The sequence below is a fragment of the Zosterops lateralis genome (assembly GCF_965231275.1).
Source record: "Zosterops lateralis genome assembly, chromosome: 3".
Taxonomy (NCBI): Eukaryota; Metazoa; Chordata; class Aves; order Passeriformes; family Zosteropidae; genus Zosterops; species Zosterops lateralis.
In genome coordinates this window covers 37,118,297-37,141,654 of record NC_139764.1, presented here as the reverse complement: position 1 = coordinate 37,141,654, position 23,358 = coordinate 37,118,297, and the positions used below count along the sequence as shown (strand labels likewise).

General features: G+C 36.3%; 1 protein-coding gene across 3 annotated transcripts in view; it reads left to right on the top strand.

The window, feature by feature from the left end:
* PRKN (parkin RBR E3 ubiquitin protein ligase) overlaps positions 1 to 23,358 on the top strand; it is a gene marked incomplete at its 5' end in the record, with an annotated part of 673,262 nt that overhangs the window by 231,237 nt on the left and 418,667 nt on the right. For all 3 annotated transcript variants that reach the window (XM_083857571.1, XM_083857570.1, XM_083857572.1), the window contains one exon: positions 3,117 to 3,235. In XM_083857571.1, coding sequence (XP_083713697.1) covers positions 3,117 to 3,235 — 119 coding nt within the window. The remainder of the gene's footprint in view (positions 1 to 3,116; positions 3,236 to 23,358) is intronic.

Sequence of the window (23,358 nt, the reverse complement as noted above, 5' to 3'; positions counted from 1 at the left end):
GAACAAGTCAGAAAAGAGCTTAATGCTGGCCATCAGTGTTGTACTGTAAGCCCACTAGCAGCATTTGCATTTTTAATTGTCTTTGTTTTGCCTGGTGATGGTGCCCAGGACATGCACCTAATAATGTAACTTTACTTTGTGAGAATGTGATCCACACACCTGCATAAAATGGTGAATGTGTTGCTGAAAATCTCCATTTAACACATTCCTTCTAAAATCAGTGCATTCTTCTTGTCACATTGTGCCTTTCCAGCTTCCTTGCTATAGCAGATATTTCTAAAGTTATTTTGTGTCTCTGAATAGATCTGTGCTGCTTAACTGCTCCAACCCATTATATTATAAATTTGTTTCTTGTGCTTCAAATTTGTGCACAGGGAATGTGTTTGGGGGGACTTTTTATATTCATGAAAACTGAAAACAAAATTGAAAGTGCTAAGAAAAATGAATATTGAGCTAATGTAGTCTATTTTTGCACAGAGCAAATATCAAGCTAATGCATAAGATTTATTCTCTATAGTAAATCAGCAATATGTCTCATTTTAGGCCTCTCCTATGACTACTATTTTTTACTGCAGTATTCAGTCATGCTGATTTATGCCATACTATCCCGTGAATATTTTGCAGACTATTATCAATAAAATAATTTTATCTTTGGGTCCAGATGGAATGAGCTTAGAACACAAAGCAGACAGAGAGCATGATTTCTGCCTCAAGTGTTTTAATCCTTGAAATAAATTTTAATCCTTGGCATAAAATGTGAGACAGGGACACAAGACAGCAGGGAGTGGAGAACTGGATCAGGAAAGGCATCAGCCAATTAACAAATTATTTTATGCTGTAAGGGCTCATGTAGTCAATAAGATGGTTCTGTTTAACTGGAAGAGTTTCATTAGAGTCATGCCAGGGATCAATAAGACTGAACTAGGAGAGTGGGCACTGGCACCACAGAATTACTCAGGATCAGTGTGAGTAGAAGCAGCAGTTTCAGTTGTCTCATTGGACAGCCCTCATACAAAATTGGAACAATGGGAGAGGACTGGTGATAAAAGAATAGATAACAGGATCTAGTCTCACTTCCTGCTGTTGAGACCAAGTCAGGAATAAGTGGCTGAAATCATCTTGTTTATTGTGGACCTCTGCTAGCAATAGCATTGTTGCTTTCTTAAGTTATGGCACATTCCCTTTGAATTGTGCTAAAGGCACTGCCTTTACTCTTATTGGTGGATCTGCTGATCATGCATAGAGGAACTGCCAAAAGTAAAATTAAGTCACTTGCAAGTGTCCTCCTTCTCATATGCAATACCATAATTTAGATTTTTGATGTGGATTTTAGCTCAAATCAAGTCTAATCCAGATGTGCTCTCAGTTCCAGTAATCAGAGCCTCCAGCAAAATACAAGTGAATGGATATCCAGATGTCCAAGACTGTGTCAGGTTAAGTTTCACAGCATTGTATCATATATTAAATAGTTCAGCATAAGCCTTTTCCCCTTTAATTTAAGTATTTTAATCCCAGAACTGTGTTTTGGACTGATTTGAGAAGCGTGCTCTCAGCCTTTTGGGTTGCAATTATTCATATAAAAAGTATGTGTGTGAATGTATGGTGTATGTAATTTTCCACAAAAACTGAATTCCATTTAAATTCTGTAATACTTTGTGTTCTGCCATGATGGGTAATACTTTCCAAGGAAGCATAGTGAAAACACTTGATTGATCAGTTGACCAAAATTAGTTTTGGATACATCAGTGATTATACTCTTATGTAGCTAATATTTTTGAAAAATTTTTACAAAATTTCCTTCAACAGTGTACATCTATTTTGTAAACATCTGTATACATTTTCTTAGAAAAGAGAATTTTTTGGATGACACAGTTCTCTGAGGTTGAGTTATGGAAACTAAATTACATTTGAGTTACATTTATGTTATATTTGAGCATGTTTAAATCAGAACAGCCATGAATAGGTATAAAATGTAATAGATTGGCATTTTGCGTTGGCAGAACTTGGGGTCTGACCCTTTACTGTGTGAAGGACATGTAAAAAATAGAGGAAGTCAGCCATGTTTACAAATATTATTCCAGGTAATATTTACTGTAGTAATGTACTTAGGTTTCAAATGTACATAAAACATGCATTGCTGATGAATGCAGGGAGAAATAAGAGAATAGGGAGAAAGACAGAGAAAAACTTTTCATCTCTAAGGGATTGCTACTGATTTTGAAGTTCACCACTGTTAATGGATCAAATCTCCTCTTGCTTTTGAGAAATTTTTGTTTGAAACTTTATTCTGGTCTCATTTCAACTTCTGATGATAAGCTTGAGTCTCTGAACTTGGAGCTGTTCAGTCTAGATTAAAACCATGCCAGGGATATTCCAGTATTTTGTAAGGAATAGCCATAGCTATTCTAAAAAGTGCCTCACTCAAAACGGTGGTCAGCATTGCCTGTGAAATCAAATTCATTAGCATTGCCCTGGGCTTTCACAATTCTCTGCATATCACATATCTGTTCCACAGTTTCACAGAACAGAATGCTTTTAATTTAATTTTTCTTGAAAATTTTCTTGGCCTAGTATCTTGGCAGCAGTTTGCAAACTTTGCTAGGTTATAAGGCTGCCAGCAAGAATGAAGAACTGACTTCCAGTCTTCCATGAATAGAAGTAAATTTGATTAATTAAATATTTGTTTTCTTTTTCTGATATCAGTCAAACTCATCTTTTAAAATTCATCTGAAGAAATTTTCATGCAATTCAACCTCATAAAAATTGCAGCTAGACAATTTTAGACTAGAAGTGAGATGCAAATTATGGAGGGCTGGGGTAGTTAATCTCATACATCACTTGCTAAGGATTTCAATGGGTGCTCATCAGTGGTAAGCTCTGGATGCATTTTTAAAGGAGTTATAGTTCACCTGTACTTAATGATCAAGGAGCAGGAGTTACTGGAAGGTGTTAGGAACTAGACCAGCTAAGAAAAGATGATCGCAAAGCTGTCTTCAAAATTATTTTAACTTACCACTTATCAAGTCAAACAGAAAGCTTTCATGATAATTTGTTGCTGATTTTCTGTATACATCAAAAGTGGTTGTTTCCTGTTTGTTTATTTTTCCTCTTGACAGGTGCAGCAAGTTACAACAGTTTTTATGTTTTTTGCAAAAATTTCTGCCAAGCTGTGAAGCCTGGAAAACTGAGGGTCCGCTGCAGTGTGTGTAAACAAGGAACCTTGACGTTGGCAAGGGTAAGCTTTGTTTGGATGTGTTTCAAGGTTTTGGAGTATATGGAAATGTCTTTTCTATTTGCATACATATGGCTATGTATATATATAGTCCTACTTTTTTTTTTTTTCCTCTTGCTGCTTAGAGCTGAGAAGAGTTATTCAAAGGATGTTGAAAATTTCACTCACTTGTTTCCATTACTTAGAGCATATCCAAGGAACACGGGGCAGATGAGAGCTCCAGTCCTTGAAAGACATTTTTCAATCTTTATTTTAAGGACTAATGATTAACCTGATTATATGCACAATCTATATGGCTAAAATGATGGGATTGATGGATATCTATTCAAAGCTTGGAGCAGTTGTTAGGGCCTCAGAAGGACTTGAATTGAGATCTAGGTTGTGACCGTTTATGGGCTGAGGACAGAAGTTTTTAAACAGATGTGTAGTTGAGAATATTAATCCCTCCAGCCCTGCTGCGGCATATAAAGTCAAGGAAAAGTTATTTTTGGACAGAAAGCTAGTAAGAGGTCTCTAAATCTTGGTTTACACCCTAAAACAAGAGTGTTGGGGAGTGAGTTGAATGTGCAGTAGTGTAAAGTTTTGAAGGGTTTTTCTTCTGTCTGAGTGCTGCTAAATTTCACTGCTTATGTCACTGTTCAATGAGAGTCCTTCCTCTCTCCTAAATTAGTGTTTGACCAGGCTTGTTATGTGACAGGCTTAGGTTTTGAATAAGACTGAGCCAAACCAAACTATAGCTCGTTTGTAAGGAACTTTTGTATTCAGCCCATGTTCAAGTGTTTAAATTTGTCTTTTATTGTGGTTTAAAGTTTCAGCTTTGTGTTCTCAATGTAGCACAGTGCTTCAATGTCTTTACATGTAATAGCACTGTGAAAAATAGCAATTAAAAACCCAGGTTCTATATTCTCCTTGAAAAGAATATCTCATACTTCTACACATCTAATTCAAAAAGCCACTACCACAATGCCCCTCAGGCTTTGTGTGCTATTCCTGAATTAACCAACTATCTCTGATTTCTTTCAGAGGCTTCAAAGTGTTGCACTTTGTGGTGTTCCAGATGAACACATCTAAGAGGGTTCTTTTTCTCTCAAAATTTGTATTTAAATATTGGTGATTAGTATAGGCTTGACTCACATATAAATCAAGACAGAAGAGAGGACACCATTAATCCACATTTCCAATGGATAAAACCACAGACAGTATTGTATTCATCTTGTATACATGAAGTCAGTGCTGCTGAAAGGCATTGCTTTTGTCACTAGATGAGTCTGAATCTTATGGATTCCACTGATATCACACAGCATGAGTCTTTTGCTAGACTCAGTGACTTCCTTCAGCATGTCCACTTTTGGAAATGCTGACTTTCCCATCTGTGGTGTTTCATCCAGCATCATTGCATTCCTTGTATTAAATAAACCTAAATACATTTGCAAACTTTTCAGCTTTTACAGTATCTACACTGTTCTTTGTTTTGGAGACTGAAAAAACAAAAACCCCAAAAAATCAACTCTGTATTATCTCTCAGGAATTCCTCCTAACTCCGTGGTGGAAGTGCTATTATAAGAAGTTCCAGTATGGTATACCTACAAATAACTTCCGACTGCCTGGAATGTACATGGACCTACATTCTTTCAGCAAATATGGGTTCAATGACACAATAAATATATGCAGGCTGAAATATTCAATTGAATGAGCAGATTACAGCTGCTTCTTCTTTCTATTAGCATATTTTACAGTACATATGAAAAGAAAGTAGCTGGAAACTTGTAGTAGAAGCTGTTCCAATTTTCAAGGTTGATTCAAAAAATCCCAGCTTTCAGAAGATTTGATAAAGTACTTCAGCATAAAAGTATAGAAGAGGAAAGGGAGATGTCTTCTGGAGAGTTTAAAATGATAATTTTATTATGTTTTAGTTTTCAAATAATGCTTGGCCGTGAAAATAATTTGCACTTGAGATTCTTGTTACCTTCTCCCCAAAACAAAGAAAATTTGTTATCATTCTTTTCCTCTGGAAGTGAAACAGAGCACAGTAGTTAGGAACAGTGAGTGTGCTGTTCCTGCCATTTGGGCTGGTGGTCCTGTGGGCTTCCAGAGTGCAATATTTGCAATATGGGCACTCTTAATGTCATGAATGTGCTGTGCAACAGTCAGTTTGTTTTATAAACACACAGCCTCTATCTCAGTCCTGTGGTTATAAAGAGTAGGTGCAGATTGTGCATGTGCCTGCCCCACCTTCTTTTCCAGTCCACTTTCCAAAGAGACAGGAAATAGTTCCAGTTGAGGTGGTTTCTATTATGTGCTAAGACATATTTCTTACTGTATAGAGAATACTCTGTGTTAAGGCCAGGCAAAGTGTGGCTCTCACAGCAAGTGAGCTGTATTTGCCCTGCTTTCTTCAATGCTTTGCAGTCCACAGCAGGCAAAGTCTGCTGAAAAGGTTAACAAAAGTTCAAGTTACTGAATTACTCCAAATCCTCGGTCTTTCCCCTCCAATCCCATTGGGCTGTATGACTGATTGTTGAGAGATATCCTCTCTACTGGTGCTACAGTTACTTTCCTTTTATAGAGAAATTGGTCAAAATAAAGTTGATGTAAACTATTAAAAAAACTTGTCTGTACCACTATACTACAGGTCTGTCAGCAAAACCACTTTTTTTAAAGATCTTTTTTTTCCCCCCAGTCTTGGTAAACTGTGCCTGACCTTTACATGGCAACACAGCAAGTTTCTTGAGTAGCTCTTTTGCGCCATAAGCACCAAAGCACTCTGTAAGCCAACATTTGTTACACTAAATCTTTTATTGAGATGAAAGTGAATACCTGTGTAAAACCTGCACAAAGCTTTGTGCAGCCTTCACTTCTTCATGCTAATCCTTTGACTACCTAAGCTACAAATGACCAGCCTAGTTAAATTGAGCTTTATTTTTTCATGGTGTGTTGAGTGACATTTAAAATATTACTTAGTCATTTAAGTAGTCTTATTCTAAAACCATATTTAGCAGTCATGCCTATTTGCATAGCATTATTTTAATATATGATGCTCAGATTAGATTTATGATACAATATTTCTGTGAAATTAAAGAGCCCACTGTTTTTATTTTTTATCAAGGATATCCATCTAAATATTAAATTTGTCATTTTACAGTTGGCACTTACCTGGCACTTTACAAAATTTTCATGACCTAATGCTTTATGGGACATGTATGCAGGTTAATTTAATGATAAGAGAATGTCACTGTAAAAATATCGCATCTCTTTAGTTTTTCTAATTAATCAAGCACAAGAGATATCTGTAAAGATTGGTGTGGGCATCTTGTGTATGCCACCTGCAGGCCTACCAGTGAGTTTTTTCACATAGCTTGAAAATTTCAGTGGCCATGATTTAGATAATTGGGGTATTCCTCATTCCAGAAAACAAAAACAGCAGCAACAACAGCATAAAAACCCCCAACAAAAAAAATCAAACAACAAAGTAAGAGAACATTCAAAACAAACAAACAAACAAAAACCCACAATCACAGATTTGCACAAGAGTTTTCTGAGTGCCTTTCAGTGACTGAAAACAGGTCATAAATGATGTAAGTGGTCTTCCTAATAGATGATAGTACAATGTTTAGAATTTGATACTTTCATATTTCCTAGGAAGAGAAAGATCAGTAACAGTAATTTGTTTGAGTTCTTACTTCCTAGCTCAATTTAAGCTATTTTAATAGGATGTTTTCTTTTTGATTGATATAAACTTAGCAGAGATTTTACAATAATATAATATAAAATGGCAGTTTACTTTGGATCTCTGTTTTTTTTTTTTTTTTTAATATATCATTATGAAACTCCATTTCACAGTGCATAACCTCTCACCACTGCTCATCTCAGGTCATGTTTTTTTCCTGGAATTAATTACTTGTGTCCTCCCTCAGTGACGGAGAAAGGAAAGAGTACTGCTCACTGCAACAGAGCAAGGATGGCTGAAAGGAAAAGGGACAAGCAGCAGCTCTGAAATTATGTAGTCCTTACTGCTGCTGAGTCAGCTTCTCCCCTCTGATGGTTACACTACTGGGGTAATACAGCAAACAGATTACAAAAAATCAATTTGTCCTTTAAAGCTGAACTGCAAAATAAACAGCCACTGAAGTGTATGTGAAAAAGTGTGATCTCATTTACAGGCTGAGAAGATATTAAAAATGTGATTGAATTCTCGAGAATGCGTAACATAGGTATTTGTCTCTCCAAAATTACATGTGTCCTGGGAGGATACAAATGTTTTTGATATATATTATAGCTTACACATGACAAACACTATGTGTTAAAATACTTCTATTGAACACTGTGCATAAGAAAGTTACCCCTGTGATGTGTGACTCCTTGATCAAACTCACAAATGTGGAACAACCATTTATTGTTGGCTTCATGCTAATGAATGTGTTAGTACAAAAAGCAGCTTAATTTCTCTGCATTTGACAGAAGTAGCATTTACAGGAAATTACATGTATTCTGTATATGTGCTTCTTTCTACATAAGTAATGGAAAATGCCTCAATTCTGACATCTAAATTGCCACCACTGGGCGCTGATGTTAATGCTGCCTTGAGAAGACTAGGCCAGAGGAAAAAAACTTTTGGAACAATTGTTCCTGGGGTTTCAATGAAATCTTTCTTCATTAGTTATATTAAGTCAGCACTCTTAATTGTAAGCCTAATTTTTTTTCTTAATATACCAGTGTTTTTTGAGAGAAAGGGAACACCTTAAATACAGATGCATTATTCTGTTGTGTAGGCCAAGCCCAGCTGTCCCAGGATTCAGAGAGAAATCAGGCATATTTTGATCTTTTCCCTTCCTGCTGTATGGAGAAGTACTTTTTTGTGGATTCATTTCTCTTATGAAGAGATCTGATGGTGACAGGGATGTTGAATGTGAGCTACACATTCACACAAGGAGTTTGTGTCATCCACTCTTCCATATTCTTCTCACACTGCTTGCAGTGGCTCGGTGCACAGCATCAGCATTAAATTAATTCAGTGCTGAGCTGACTCCAAATTTGGAATTACTGGTGGAACTTCCCTAAGGATGATCACAGAGCACCTGCAGATCTGATTCTGCCATTGCTCATCAAGTGTCTTCATTGCTTTTAATAACATCAGAGAAAAAAAAAATAAAAAAAGGAAAAAAAAAAAAAAAAAAGGAAGAAAAAAAAAAAAGGAAGAAAAAAAAAAGAATAAAGAAAAAAAAAAAAAAAAAGGGGGATAATGCCTGAATTTTATCTTTAAAAGTCTGTTTTCTTTGATGATATGTTAGATTTTTCCAAATCCAGATGCACCTTGAGGTGGCTGCTCCAACACATATTCCTGGGACCTGTTTAAGTACTGTGGCATTTACAGAAATAAGAAAGCTCAACACTGCATAACTGTAAATTTTTATTTTACAACCATTTTTATTCTTTCTTTTCTACTTCTCTCTTTGGCTCTAAATCTCATTTCATTCTGAATCTCTTCAAAGACAGCCTCACTCTTGCACCTGTCTCACATAGTCACAATGCCATTAGGGATGGCTTCCAAAATGCTCAGCTCCCATCTGAAGAGAACAGTTGGGAGGATTCAGAAGACTTGACATGGTTTTATTCAGGCTTTTACCTACCTCTTTCATTTATTTTTAAATATCCCTTAAGAAAAATTTCATTACATTGAGCATAAATTGTAATATACAGTAAATGAAAACGCATACTTGATTTATGGAAAAAAATCTCATCCATTTCAACAGCAATTCTTTCATGCAAAATAAACTTGGCTAAGGAAACAGTTTTGCCTCTATGTTGAAAAAATAATGTAAGTTCTTTTATTTTAATAGGATAAGAAAGTATATTTTAACTCAATTCTATTAGAAGCTCTGAGATATCTATGCATGATTTATACTATTTATTGCAGTATGTGTTTTCAGTGAAGTTACACGTTATAAAGCATCTTAAAAGCTAGAGAAAAATACCATTGGAAAGAGGGAAAATGACTTCAGTATTATGTACTGCTTCAAGTCATGCTGTGAAATAAAACTGCCTTTTAATGTGAAGCCTAGAGTGAGTTTCTCCAGCCTGGGTGACAACAGTCATAAATGAAAAGGAAAACAGTTACCAAATTTACTTTCAGATAGGACTTTCACATGAGTTTCTGAATCAAATGCCTAATAAACCCTTTTGCCAGAGAAGATAGATTTATGCCTAGTAATACAGATGGTGTTCAGTGTATCTTGTCCTTGCAGTTGCTGTGATCAGGAAGCACAGACTCACAGAATGGCTAGGGCTAGAAGGGAGCTCTGCAGGTTATCTGGTCCAACCCTCCCTTCTCAAGCAGGACCACTTGGAGCCAGTTCCCCAGGACCATGTCCTTTTGAATATCTCAGAGATAGAGACTCCATGGGCTCTGTTCAACCTGTTCCAGCACTCAGTGACCCTCACAGTACAACAGATGCTCCACATGCTCAGGCAGCACCTCCTGTGTTTCTGTTTGTGCCCATTGCCTCTGGTCCTGTCTCTGACACCTCTGAAAAGAGACTGGCACTATGTTCTTTGTATTCTCAGAGGTGAGATCACCACTAATGTCTGTTTCAGTATATCATGGAAGGCCTTGGACTAGTAAAAATATCATGCTCAACACTTGTTTCGTCAAAAATACTAGTCGCACTTGATTTCTTTTTCTTGTAATTCTGTACATTGTCCAAATGTATAAATGTTGATAAAATCCAGACCTTCAACTCTTCCACTCTTATAGGTCTTGTGCTATTTCTATTAATATTGCTATGTCCTTTTGGTTAGATGTATACCTTCAGGGTAAAAAAGAAAGGGAGTACCAACAGGAGTGATAAGTAAGCCTTATTCAACTTTAGTCTGGGGGGCATTTTGGGGCTCCCTCTTCTTGGGGGCAGAAATGTAATGAGAGAGGGAATGCTTTTTCCCTCTGCTTGCATATTGCACCCACAAACATCTATTGTTCTCCAGGGATGTGAAAAGTTATGTATTAATTTTTGGCAGCACTGCTGCCATTGTCCTAACTACATGCAAAATGTGTTGCGGATGTGTTACTGGGATGTATTAAAATACAAAAAAATCATGGGATGTGATAGTGGGGCTTTTTTTTTTTTTTAAATATGGCAGCTGCCACTGAGATTCAGATGTGTCTGTGGATAACTCTCCTAATTTGTTTTCTTTATTTAAGTACAGTCAAACTTCTGTCTACCAAGTATTATTCCTTGGATAGCTGTGGGTAAAAAGAGATCATGCTCACACTACATTATTTCAACATTTTTTGTAATGACGAATATTAAACAAATCTAAAGGGTCAGTAATTTTCATCCTAGTTTTTAAAACACCAGAATATCTAATGCATCAGCTGGCCCAGGAGGAAAAAATTAGTATATTTACTTAAGGTATTGTAGTAGCAGAAATAGCAAATGTCAAACTATTTTCTTGCAAGTGTACCATCATCTCCATTAAGAAGCTGGTATGTTTTCTTAGTAATAATAACAATCATCATCATAATAATAGCAATGATAATGATTATTATTAAAGTTATAATTTTTAATGGTTAATTTAAAACATAGTGAAGGGACTGTTTACTTCTAAAAGAACTATAAACAGTTGGTTTTTTTTCTAAGTCACTGTGAAAGAAATTATTTGGAATGTCTCAGCTTGTGCTGTTTTTCCTAGTTTTGGACTGAATTACTCCATAAGAAAAGTTTAGGATTTTTAAACATTATGTAAGTAAAACTCAGACATCTCTAACTAAAAAAATCCACTAATTTTACATTACATTGATTAGATTTGTTTAGAAAGGTTTGTGATCTAAAGGTATTAAGGTCAAATTCATTAAACCTTTCCTCAGAGCTTCATTACTATAAAGCATCTATTAACATGATGGAGCCACAACCAGGGTAGTTATATTGATTTAACTTTCTTGGCAGAGGTATGTGGTGTTCTAATGAAGGTTTTCCCATTCTTCTTGAGGGTGATGACCAGTTAACAATCCACAAATAAATTCTTAGTACTTATTTAAGTTTTTCTGCTGCAGGCGACTGGATAAAACAAACATCCTTGGTCCCCTGTAGTAATTGCTTGCTTCATCGTGCAGGAAAAAGAGTTTTGTGGTACTTCTTGAACGTAGAACGGGTTATGTTTGTTTTGGGGTAGTTTTGAAATATCATAAATGCTTTTCTGTTAAGAACTTGGTTAGCTTAGGATTCCAGTTCCTTTTTTTTTTTAAATAACTACCCAGATATACATGTAACATTGAACCCTGAAAATAATCTAGGCTTTGTTTGCACACTGTCATAAAAGATGAGTGAAGAAAGTATCAGTGGAATATTTACTTGGATTTGATCTGAATGTGCACATCAACTGTTTTTGATCTGATGGTAGAATCACTTCGCAGTTCTTTTGACTCTGTCTCTACATCCCCAAGTTCTAAATTTTATTGCTTATTTTAAATAAAAAAGTTGAATTCAGGAGTTAATAATTAAGATCAGTGTGTTCTACGTGTCCTTATTTCCATAAGTGCAGGCAAAAAAAGTCAGTTCATTTGGCAGCAGTTACCTTTGTCAGAGTAAGGCACTGCATTTTAGCTGATGCCTGAGGTTCCTGTAAAGAGCATCAAGAGATGTTTTTGCTGACTTTCTTCTGCTTAGCTCTGCACATATCTTGCCAGATGAAAACACTACTGCCTCATCCTGACTCAGGAGTGTTGCAGAGTAATGTTTGTATCTTTGTAAAAATGATGAGAGATTGTGTTATTTGTCTGTTTCCAGTATAGATGGTAGGGGCCATTCTCAAAATATTATATATATATATATATATATTTCCCTAAAGTGTGTTCATTCTCACTCACGTTGCAAATTGCCTGTCTTCTCATACACTCTGTCCTGTTTGTCCTATGTTGCACTGTCCTTGTCTGAGTAACATGTACTTTCTGGATGGTCATACTATCTGTGCATATTCTGACTTGCTTCATTTGAAAAAAATTAGCTTCATATGGAAAAAAATTAATTCTACTGAAGTTAGGTTTTCCATTTCGGTCAGGTCTAATTTTTTGGTTTGTTTGTTTTGAACAGACAGATAGGAATGTGTTTAACCCAAGGTTATCCTGGTGTTTTAGGTGATGCTTAAGAGTGGAAGAATAATTTTATTATAATATGCAATCTCTTCTGAATCTGTAGTTATATGTGCTTTAGTTCAGGTCCAAAACTTCCAAGCTTCTTCTATACGTGGTTAGAAATAATTTCATATAATTTTTTTTAAAAACAGTCACCGAACTGAAAGGCTTTCAGATTACTTGCATGAGTCTTGAGCCTCATGGACCTTTCTGTTGAGGTCAAGTCACCAGAATGAGTCTCTGCCTGAAGGAAGTGTGACAGTACTTTTGGTAAGAATCAAAATGGATTGAGAATAGTGCAGTCAGGTGCCATCAGAATAAACAGTTTCTGTACCCATCTCCTGTCTTATAGCATATAAATCAGTTCAGTAAGTCATAAGGTGACAAATTGAGGATTATTTTTATTCTGGACTAATAGAAAAGAACACTCTGTGGTTTTGTACAGTACTAAAAATTCTATAAATATTCTTAAATGGAAAAACAAACAAAAGCCACAATACCAATTTATGGAATCAATGGTGATTTCACTATGGAATAGTTTTATTTATGTTTTATTTCACTTTTTTTGCTTCATTTTAGGTAATGTGTTTATTATGTGGTGTTATTCATAGTGGGGTTTTTTGGGATAAGACCATGTCGTAAAATACCATCACTGCTTAATTGTGATGTACAGATTTATTTACTGAGGATGGATTTTAAAAATAAACTAATGTTGCCTCACTCTTTGGCTTGGAACAGTGTCCAACTGGGGTTTTTTTCATTTCTCTCTTAATTTCCCTACAGGTCTTGACATCATGACAATAATTCTTTAATATGTATTTATAATTATTCAGTTGATGTCGTCATACATTAGACCTGTTTTCCTCCTATCCCTGTGGCCAACCCAGTTGAGATGAATGCAGGATGGGGCAGTTCAGACTCTAGGCTGGACCGTGATCAGAAACAAGAGATAGTAGGTTCCTTCTTTGGTTCTCTGTCCCCTTCTGTCCCAGTGCTGCTTTTTTTGCTGATTTAAGAAGCTGTTTCCTGGTTTCAGGCCCAGTGATGAGGGCTAAAATTGCTGATTTTGGCATTTTGGGAAAACAGTAAATCAAAGATAAAAATGGAATTCATAGGCTTATTTACATCAACTAGAATGAAATTGCTAGATTAAAGTTCTTGTAAGTCTACAAATTTTCTCGTTTTATTTAAAATGTTAGTACTCTTTCTAAAAGTTTTCTTCAGTTTGACTCTTATGTTTCTCTTCTGATTTTACTTCTTTCTAGCATATTTCAATTTATATATTCCATTGAGAATTGGCACTTTGAAGCTTTCTTATTTGAACTTTAACTTTGTGTGGTGAGCAAGGTCTTCCTGTATAATTCAGGGAGGTGGCATGGTTAGATACAATCCATTTTGCCCTGTATTCTCTGATAAAATAAATTAGGAGGCCTGAGTGTTTTTGTCTGTCTTAGGCGGCAAGGGGAGAAAGAAGGTGAGAGAGTGAAAATAGTTTACTTTTTGCCAGTACAGACACTCATTTTGTGCTGGCTGTATACGTTGGACATGCATGGACAGTAACATGTCGCAAGAAAATTAAGCAAAATTTGGTATGGGTCCTGCTATATTCTGATAAAATCATGACTATTACTTCCTCATGCAAAATTTGTTGAACGCCAGCTCGCCCATAACTATAATACAACCAACTAATGCATAAATGAATTCTGGCAATTTTCAATAAAATTTTAAAACTTGATATGACAGGCAGGAATGCTAAGAGGCAACCAAGTGTGTACACACTAAATGAAGGATTATCCCTATTTGTGAAAAATGCATTCCAGTGAGAAATTGAATTGGGGGCTTCTCTCAAAAAAGAAGAGCTAGTGTGGCTGGTGAGCCAAATCAGTGCCTGATTTTACTGCCTTTACAGTAATAGGGTTATGTGAGACCCATAAACAACACACAAGTGAGAATAAATGTAATAGAATACTCTGTTCTCCCACCTCTTTAAAGATTCATCTCTAAATAGTCAACTACTGATAAAAACTCAATATGATCAAGCGTATTAGGAGTGATGCACGTCATTTATTAGAGCATATTCCATGAGCAGGCTCACCCTTCATCTTTTTGTCTTGCAGTGAGGATTTTCTGTGCAAAGCACGTATGTATGGAGTATGTGTAAAATAACTAAATGCACTGGTAGATCCTGTATTTATTATTCTGTCAACTGAAGAAAGAAGATTTCACCTGAAAACAGCTGGTCCAGAATCTGGTCTGTGCCAGTATTTTAAGTGACATTGAGGTTAATGATAAAGAAAAGATCAAAATCCTTCATGCCATTAAATACTGACTTTTATTGAGTCTCGACAATGTGTTGCTGGCAATTTCAGAAAGTAGATCTGTAAGAAGTTAGGCTGCAACCATTACTAGTTTACAGTAAATAGATTCATCCCACTTAAAAAACGATTTGCATTAGACATACCTGTCTGTATGTGCTTTAATTATACATAAATGTTCTCTAATTATACATAAATCTAAAAGCTGCTGGTAAAACCTAAGGCAGTAGATTAACTTCTGGGAAAGGCTCTTTTTAATGAACAAACTCTAAGCTTCTTGTATTGTCAGGAATTTAAACTGTCTCAGAGCATAAAGTGCTTCTGCAAATCCTGTGTCTTAGGCAAAAAAAGGACAAGTTTAGTAGCAACTGGTACAAGATACACCAAAAAAAAAAAAAAGAAAAAAAAAAAAAAGAAATAAAGAAAAAGATAGAGAAGAAGAAAAACATATGGATTTGCTCCTTTTCAAATGCAGATTGTTGAGGCTGGAAGTCTCAACACTTAGTCACTGTGTTCCCTATTTGACCATATGGTTGCAAAATCTAGTGGGATGATGGAAAAACCCTAGTTAGCCTCTTTAAAAAATAGTGAAATAAAGTGGGAAAAGGAAAGGATTTATTTTATTAATTTTTGCTGCTATGCAATATTTCATATGTTTTATTGTCAATAGCTCTGATATATTGTGGAATCAATATCTGTTTCTTGATATTTGATTCAGTTAATATCTTTGTTCTTGAAATATATGAGGTGAAATATCTAAGTGTGGCTTTACATTTAAGATGAAATGACAAGGCTTTTTCTACCTACTTCATACAGAGCTAAAACTCAGCAGAATACAACACACCTATTAACAAGATATCTCATATTTATACAAAAATTGGGAGACCATAGGTGAAAAATAAGTTATTTTGTAGTCCCTCACAACCTTATGACAACCTCAACTATACAGCTAAAATTTTGATGGCAATATTTACTGGCAATAAGTCTCCATTTGAAATGAAGAAGGACATGACTGTAACAACCCCTTGGCTGTCTTCCCACTCTCACTTTCCAAACAAGACTCAAGAGAGGAGGGATAATGCAGACACAGATGAGGACTTTTTGAGGGAGGACAGGGGGAACACAGTTTTGTGTATAAAATACCTTTCAAATGTGAATCATGAGAGAAGAGGCTTCTCCATTTGTCACCAGCAGCAGCATGTCTACATCGGAATAAAATTTCAGTTCGGGAGTAAGTGGAGAGAATCATTGGTCTCTTTTGGACAAGTAGCGACTGATAAGTAAATTGAATTTTAAACAGCACTTTACTTGGCTTCAACTATATTATTTTACAGTTCCAGTCCAGTTTCAGTATAGTGTAAAATCAAGTAAACAACAAGATCCATGCAGTGTGAATTTGCAGGAAGTCCCAGTGGCTAAGAGTGTCCTCAGGCACCGCCCTCCGTGTGCGATGCCAGGCTGACACTGATATAAAGACACTCACAGTTCTCAGCAGGAGTGTTGCGTAAGGGGCAAGAATACAGTTCTCTTTATTTTTACATTATATTATGCCTACTCATGGTTTGAAAATCACAGTGTTATTGTAGACAGGGTCTTTTTATGTATTCATCAATATACTGTATTTCTTCATGGTTAATTAACTTACCCTGTAAAAATATCAGAGTAATACATTTGTTCTAGTGCTTAGTAACCAAGCACAGTTATCTATAGATTTTGAAAGTTCATAAAAAGCAGGTGGTTTATTCTCTCACTTATAACTGTTTTACACTCAAGTAAAACTTTTAGACCTACAGTACCTGGCTTGAGTGAAGTTATACTTAACCCTCACCCATAAAAGTGAAAGGAAAATTAAGTCTCTGTGAAAAATTAATCTTCAAAAGTTTTACACTCCTTTCCATCACCTTTGGAAATTTTTATGGCTGAAGTAAACCTTTCCTGCCTTTGTGCTGTGGTAGAAACTTTCCATCATGATTTTCTATCTTTGTAATAGTGTCTAGAAAATAATAGTATTTGCTGCAGCAGTTACTCAGCTCCATATCAAAGACACAAACCACTGACTACTGCTCCTGGGACTGCTGTAAGATAAAATCGTATGTGGACTGGTTAAAGAGAAGATCCCGTTTGTTAAACTGATCTGTTTGATACACAAGTGTTTTCAGTTCAGATGCCAGTAGCAAGCATGGAATTGAAAATTCCTCTTAAGAGTAAAGTAAATCTGTCATTAACTATGCCAAGAGATTTACAAAAACAGTAATTTAGTTTCCTAGATTTAGATTCCTGTCACCACCTGTCTGCACTTGAATTTGGGGATTCATTTTAGTTTTCTAGGCTGTTGTTTGCCATGAGATGGTCCTCATGAATTATAGAACAGAGAAGAACTTCATCCCATGTTGGTGGTTACCAGTGGAACTTCCTAACCCCTGTGATACACCAGCCTTGCTGCTGAAGGATCAGCTGTTAAACACTTTCTTAAGATGCCGTAAATCCCAATGTAAAGTTCATCTGTCAATGACATTGTTTTCATTCCTCTTCCCCTGCCCCAGGCCCAAGCATATCACTTTCAGAACATGTGGTTTCCTTCAACAGATAAGATACCATAATGCCAAAGTTACTCCTGTTCTTTCTGAATTGCCACTTCTGCTCTTCAACCCACCAGGAACTTTGTTTCTCCTATTCACGATTTAGGGACTTAAGGGAAAAATATATGTGTTTGTCCAAGGAGATTCTTTTTCTTTCTTCATGAGATAAAAGAGTAATTCTTTACAGGCATTTTACACAGTCTTTCATTTGCACAGTATTTTTCTTTCCAAACGAAAATGTTTTATACTCTGGATGTGAATATAAGAAGTATTCTTATATAAGAAGGAAAGACATAAATTCAAATATTGAAATGCATTGTGGGATAAGGGAGAGAAATCTTAACCACATTCCATACACTTCTTCATTGCAGACTGTAGTAGACTGTAGACCTGCAAATACACTGAAGTGAACTTTAAACTTGCTAACTTGGACCCCATAGACAGAAGATCAGGAACTCAGTACTGACTCCACTTCTCTGGTGTGTTTGTTGGCCCTGATGAACTCCAATTTGCCGTGTCCAGACTTCTACCAGTGCCTAACATAGCCCTTTAGTTCTTACCTCTACAGTTCTATTGTAGAAATAAAGCCTATTTTTTATGAGAAACAGAATAGGGCCTTCAGCATCCCATTACACAGGGTGAGCAGGCAGTTCTTTCCTGTTTAAAGTCCCAATTAGAAGTCAATCAATTAATTAAATGCACTTTATTGAATTCAGTTACATTATCTCAGAGAGATGGAGACCAAGGAGTCTTAGAGACTTATAGGAAGTAGAGTTTCAGGTTATGACTTAGTCCTTTGGCTTAGACTCTTCACATATCTCCTTCAGCAGAAAAGCAAGGATTGAGTCCTTGGTTCCTCCCTATTAAAACCTGTTCTTCTTCTCCCTATTTCAGCACAGAAAACTGTTACTGAAGTTTCTTTATTTGAGGTCTTTATATAGTGACCAAAAGTATAAGCAAAGAGACAACAGAGAATTTGGAATTGCAGGAAGTAAAGGAATAGCTGTTGATAGGCCTAAATAAAAGTGAAATGCCTTCACTTCTCCTTTCCTTCCCCCATTCTCTTCTTTCCCCACTGGTGACTTCTGAGATCTCATTTGTTTGTTCCCAATTTTTGCTCTCTTAGCTGTCTGCATTTTATTTACAGGCAAAGTGAACCATCTTAATTTACTTTCACTGATTTTGCTTTTGCTCTGGTGTCAGAATATAACCTGTCTAACCTTACATGTTCACACAGGAATATACAATTTATGCACATGTTGTACTACTTGTCCTTAACAGTGACAGATATGTGGTAACTATTAAAGAAGTTAACATTTTACAGAAAATATGTAAATATTGATATTTCATAACAAACCAAAAGCCTGTTTATAGAACCCAGACTTTTGTTAATAAGCAGCTCTTTCAAAGCCAGATTTCTAAAAATAAGGCTCTCTAGTCAGAAAATTTTAACTTTAACACATTTTACAGAAGCATGCACAAGGGAGTAGCGAGGGAGATTTTAAAAAAAAAATTCTATCTCCTGCTTTCATTTGTCTCAGGTTTTAATGTGTAGCTGTAATCAGGGAGGAAAGGAGAAAAACTTCAGTGCATTGAGTAGTGAAGGAAAAAATGGAAGCAAATGCTTCTCGAGTGAGCTTACTGCTTTTTAATTAGTGCCTGTGGGAAGATACTTTGCTGTATCAGTGCCATTTATACTCATACTGTCTTGCAACAGTGATGTGCAAAATGTTTCCCACATCTCCCACCATCCTGTATAGCCCCAAAGCAGACATACATAAATAAGTAATGGAAAAGGTAGGAAACAGTTTCAGTCATGCCTCTTTTGCTGATGCCTGAACAAGGGGGGAAAAAAAAAGGGAAGGTACAGAGGAAGATGAAGAGTTTGTACTTCATAAATTCACTGTAACAGCTGTTCTATGAAATGCTGGGATTTGCTATTCCACACAGCACAGGATGAAGGCAAAACTTGCAGGACTGTATTTCTCTGTGTAATGAGGTAGGCAGCCATGCGGTTAAATCATTTGCTTTCTCTGGGACACTGCTGGGTTCTTTGCTTTTGCATTTAACTGCTCTCAGGTACCAGAGTGTCATTCTTGCATTCGTTATTGTAATTTTTCCCCTTGTACTTCCCAGTAAATGAGAAGTTTTACAGTGCTGGTAAAAACATTGACCTAAAATAAAGCAGGCAGTATCTTACAGTTGGTTGAAGTCACTTCTGTGGTGGTGCTTAAATTCAATTCCAATTGGGTTTTCACTGCTCCGGTTTGGTTTTATAATTTGTGTTTTATAATTTTGTATTTATTTCTATTGTTTAAGATGGCCTCTCCTTCCCTCTCCTTCTCTCCTTCCCTCAGACTTTCCTTCCCCCCCCCCTCAAACCTTCCCGCCAAAATCTTGGTTGTCCTGGTAACCCCATCCCATAATAGTTGTTTACCACTTTTCGGTTACCTGTCAATCTTTAAGTTATATAATTTCCCCACCCCCTCATCATGTATTCCTCCTCCCCAAGTTACTTGTTATTGGTTCAAAAGTTGTGCATTGCCTCATTATACGATGGCAAAAGGTTGTAATTGGTCCCACGCAATCCCACCCCTGAACCCACTCAATAAAAAGCCGTGCCATTCCGAGGCCAGCGTCTCTCTCCGGAGCGCTGCCTTGGGGCTACGCATCCCTTGGTTGCACACCCTGAGAGTCCCGCCTTTCTATTCTGCGCACTATCCGCACCGTGGTCGAGTTTGCCCACGCCTCTGGCAAAGTGAGCCCCTGGATGTAGTGGCGGCAGGGCTGGCCGGAACTGCACCCACTGGAAAAGCCGATCCACTGCACACTTCAAACTTTTTGGTACAAGAAAATAGAAGTAGTGGCAGGTTGATAACTGTTTGCTCAGGAGCTATTTTGGAAAATCTTACTAGATTTGTGCATGGCTACTGCTAATTTAGTTTGCCTGTTCACCCAACTGAATTTCCAAAGATAATTTTAATTCTTCTATGAAAAGCAGATTGGAGTGTTGAGAAAGTAGGATATTCTCTCTGAATTTGTCTTACACAAATAAAAACTGTAGATAAATAAATTGATAAAAGCTTTAAGGTTTTGTATAAAAGTAAAGATTGAGGGTTTTAAATAGAGAATGAAGTTACTAGTAAAAAAAATAGTTTGATGTTTTATGTTGGTGAGTTTGTATAATACTTATTTTACTTCAAAGTAAGTAGCTTATTGCTTGCAAAAGTATTTTGCAGTCTCTCTGTGCTGAAATAAGACAACTTGCAAAGTGTGAAAAAACCCTGCCTCATATCTTAGGCCTGTAAGTAGCTGTAGCATGTGTCAAGCCAAGTGTATAGTCTTGATTGATGTTTTTAGTTTAAACTGCAGTCACACTTTCTGAAACTATTGTTTCTAGCTCATTTTATTGTAACATATGATAAACTCTAGCAATTTTTTTTTAATTCCTAACCATGACAATTAAATTCAGTTCTTGAAAAACCAGGAATCCAAAATAATTCATACTCCTTTGTCGTTGTCATGACACAGCATTGATCTAATTTCTCTAATGAAGGTTTTCAAGTAAAAGCACTACATAGACCCAAATACACAAGGGGAAAAATACTGATCGCCACTGTGATCTTCCTGAAAAGTGTGGTTTTGCTCCATGTTTTCAGTGTAGAGTGCAGATTGTAAGAAATGGTATGATCCTCTCAGAGTGATTGTAATTAAATCCATAAAATCCACAAAGCCATACTCTGATCATTTGTCTACATATGTACAAGGAGAGGTCTGTTCGTGTATTAGAAATCTCTGTGGACTGAAGCAGGTATATTTTATATGTCCTTTCTAATGGAAGGTTTTGACCAACCATTACTGTATTCAGCCTTCTGAGTTATTTTAATCTCCACAAGTGAAGATTGTATATTTTTTCAAATGCACATCTTAAGGCTTTTCCATACTTTAATCACTGCATTATTATAGCAGAGTAATGGTAAAAGAATGTAAGGAAGCTTTTAAATCTCCAAGTCAAGAGTAAGGTATATTAATCAAGTAGTTCAGAGAAATAGTCTCAGATTTTGAAGTATTATGCCATACATTTGAAAAATATGATTTTTAATCCCCCTCTCTTTTTATTCTGATTAAAATATTTCTTACAAGTGGAATAGGAAAAAAAAAAAAGTGTATATGACTGAAAAGGCTTCTTTAATTGCAGAGAAATATTTAGGTTTTACCTCTGCAGGCAGAGCGTTTAGTAAAATCTTGGCATTTGAGCTAAGATATCAGTCTCAGGAAAAAGCTGTTTTTTTATATTACCTCTGAAAATGCTATTTTATAAATTAAATTCTCATGGATCAATAAGTATGGCATCATTAATAGTTAGGGACTGATGCTGAAAAAGGTAAAGTGAAAGTGTTCATATTAGTTCTGTGTTGTCAGAACTATTAATTACTTAAATCCTTTTGCTGCTTTTGTGTGACTCTGTAAGTTCTGTAAGTGTTGCATTCATCTTTTAAGAAAACTGCTTGAGAGAAATATATGAGTCCTCAGCAATATATTTTGATGAATGTCAAGTCCTAAGGGTTTCTAAATCATGACAGAATTTGTCACACAGCACACAAAGGTTACTAACTGTGTTTATTAATATAGATCTGCTTAACTTGGGGCAAAGATCTTCAGAAAATGTAGGCAATGTTGTGCAGTATATAGAATTTATTAGAGAAGGGGGATGTTATGTTTTCCAGTGGTATGTTTTCCCTTCTTTCTGAACACTTAGGAAAGTGCCTGACAACATGTAGCTTCCCGTAAAACTGTGGCGTTTGAATTCCAACTATTGCACTTTAAATATATTTTGTTCTTTGATCTTTTGCTGTATCTGAGGTACTATCCTGATGGATCCCTATGCAATGCCCTGGTGAGCTGTAGAATCCATAGAACTCTCAGATTTCCAGCTCAGGACAGCTACCAGAGACTCTCATTGCTTAATTTACAATCCTGACATTCTCTGTTGTGCAATGAAATCCATCATGTAATACTGAAACCACACTCTGACTCATATTCAAGTTGTTGAGTGTTCCTGTTTCCAGTGTTGTCTTTAAAATAAACAAGCAAACAAGCATCCTGTCCCAAATAATGACTCCAATGAAAATGTTAGTATTGAAAGTGTCTCTCTCAGGGATCCAGATTCATCCTTCTATAAAGACTTTCTGCAGGAGCTCAGAGGAAAGCAAATTTAGCCCCAAACAAATTACAGCTCCCTAGGGCCATGTCTGGTTGGTCTGTATCTCCAAGGAGTGTCCACAATCTATTCTTGCCACAAGGGCATGTTGCTTGTTCATTGTCCGTCAGGACTTCCTTTTTTTGCAAAGGGCCTTTTTTGCTGGTCAGCTCCCTGGGTGCAGTGGAAGGATGTTGAGGACTTTGAACATTCATACCTGGTAGAAGATGCAGAAACTGTAGAACTTACCTAAGAACTATCACAATGATATATACAAAGTCTTCAAGGTATCTGATCTCAGATATAGCAGATGGTATGAAATATGGGCAAAAAATATTGCTAATAATGCCTGAAAACTGCAGAAACACACCTGATCTAGACTAGATGTTTATTATCACTTTAATGTTTTGTGAAAAAGTTTTCGTTTAAAACATTTTAATTATTTTATTGAATAGATATTCAGGGTCACCAGAGAGACAGGGCAAAGTTGTTAATGCTAAACTGAGTCATAACACTGATACTTTGAATCATTTACAATATAATGCCACAACAGGTGGGATGTGAGGGTTTTGGCTTCTGTTCCTCTTTGTCAAGGTCAGAATGAATAATACACAGGAAACGTAGAATTGAGTTCGGACTTGGTTGTTTATTGTATCTTATCTATGTACAGACTCAGGTACCAAGAGCTCCAACTAGCATGCTAGCAAAACGTGGTAAAATGGAATCCTTTTAACCCTTTCCAAGGTTATTTAATCACTGATTACCCAATAACAAGGTGACACTATATTATTTATCTTTCTGGCCCAATGATGACCACCCAAGGCCCACAATGTGAACCTTTTTCACCCAATTACAGAAAACTCTCTAAACCCATGAAGAAAGTAGAAGAAGGTGAAGAACTCAGACAA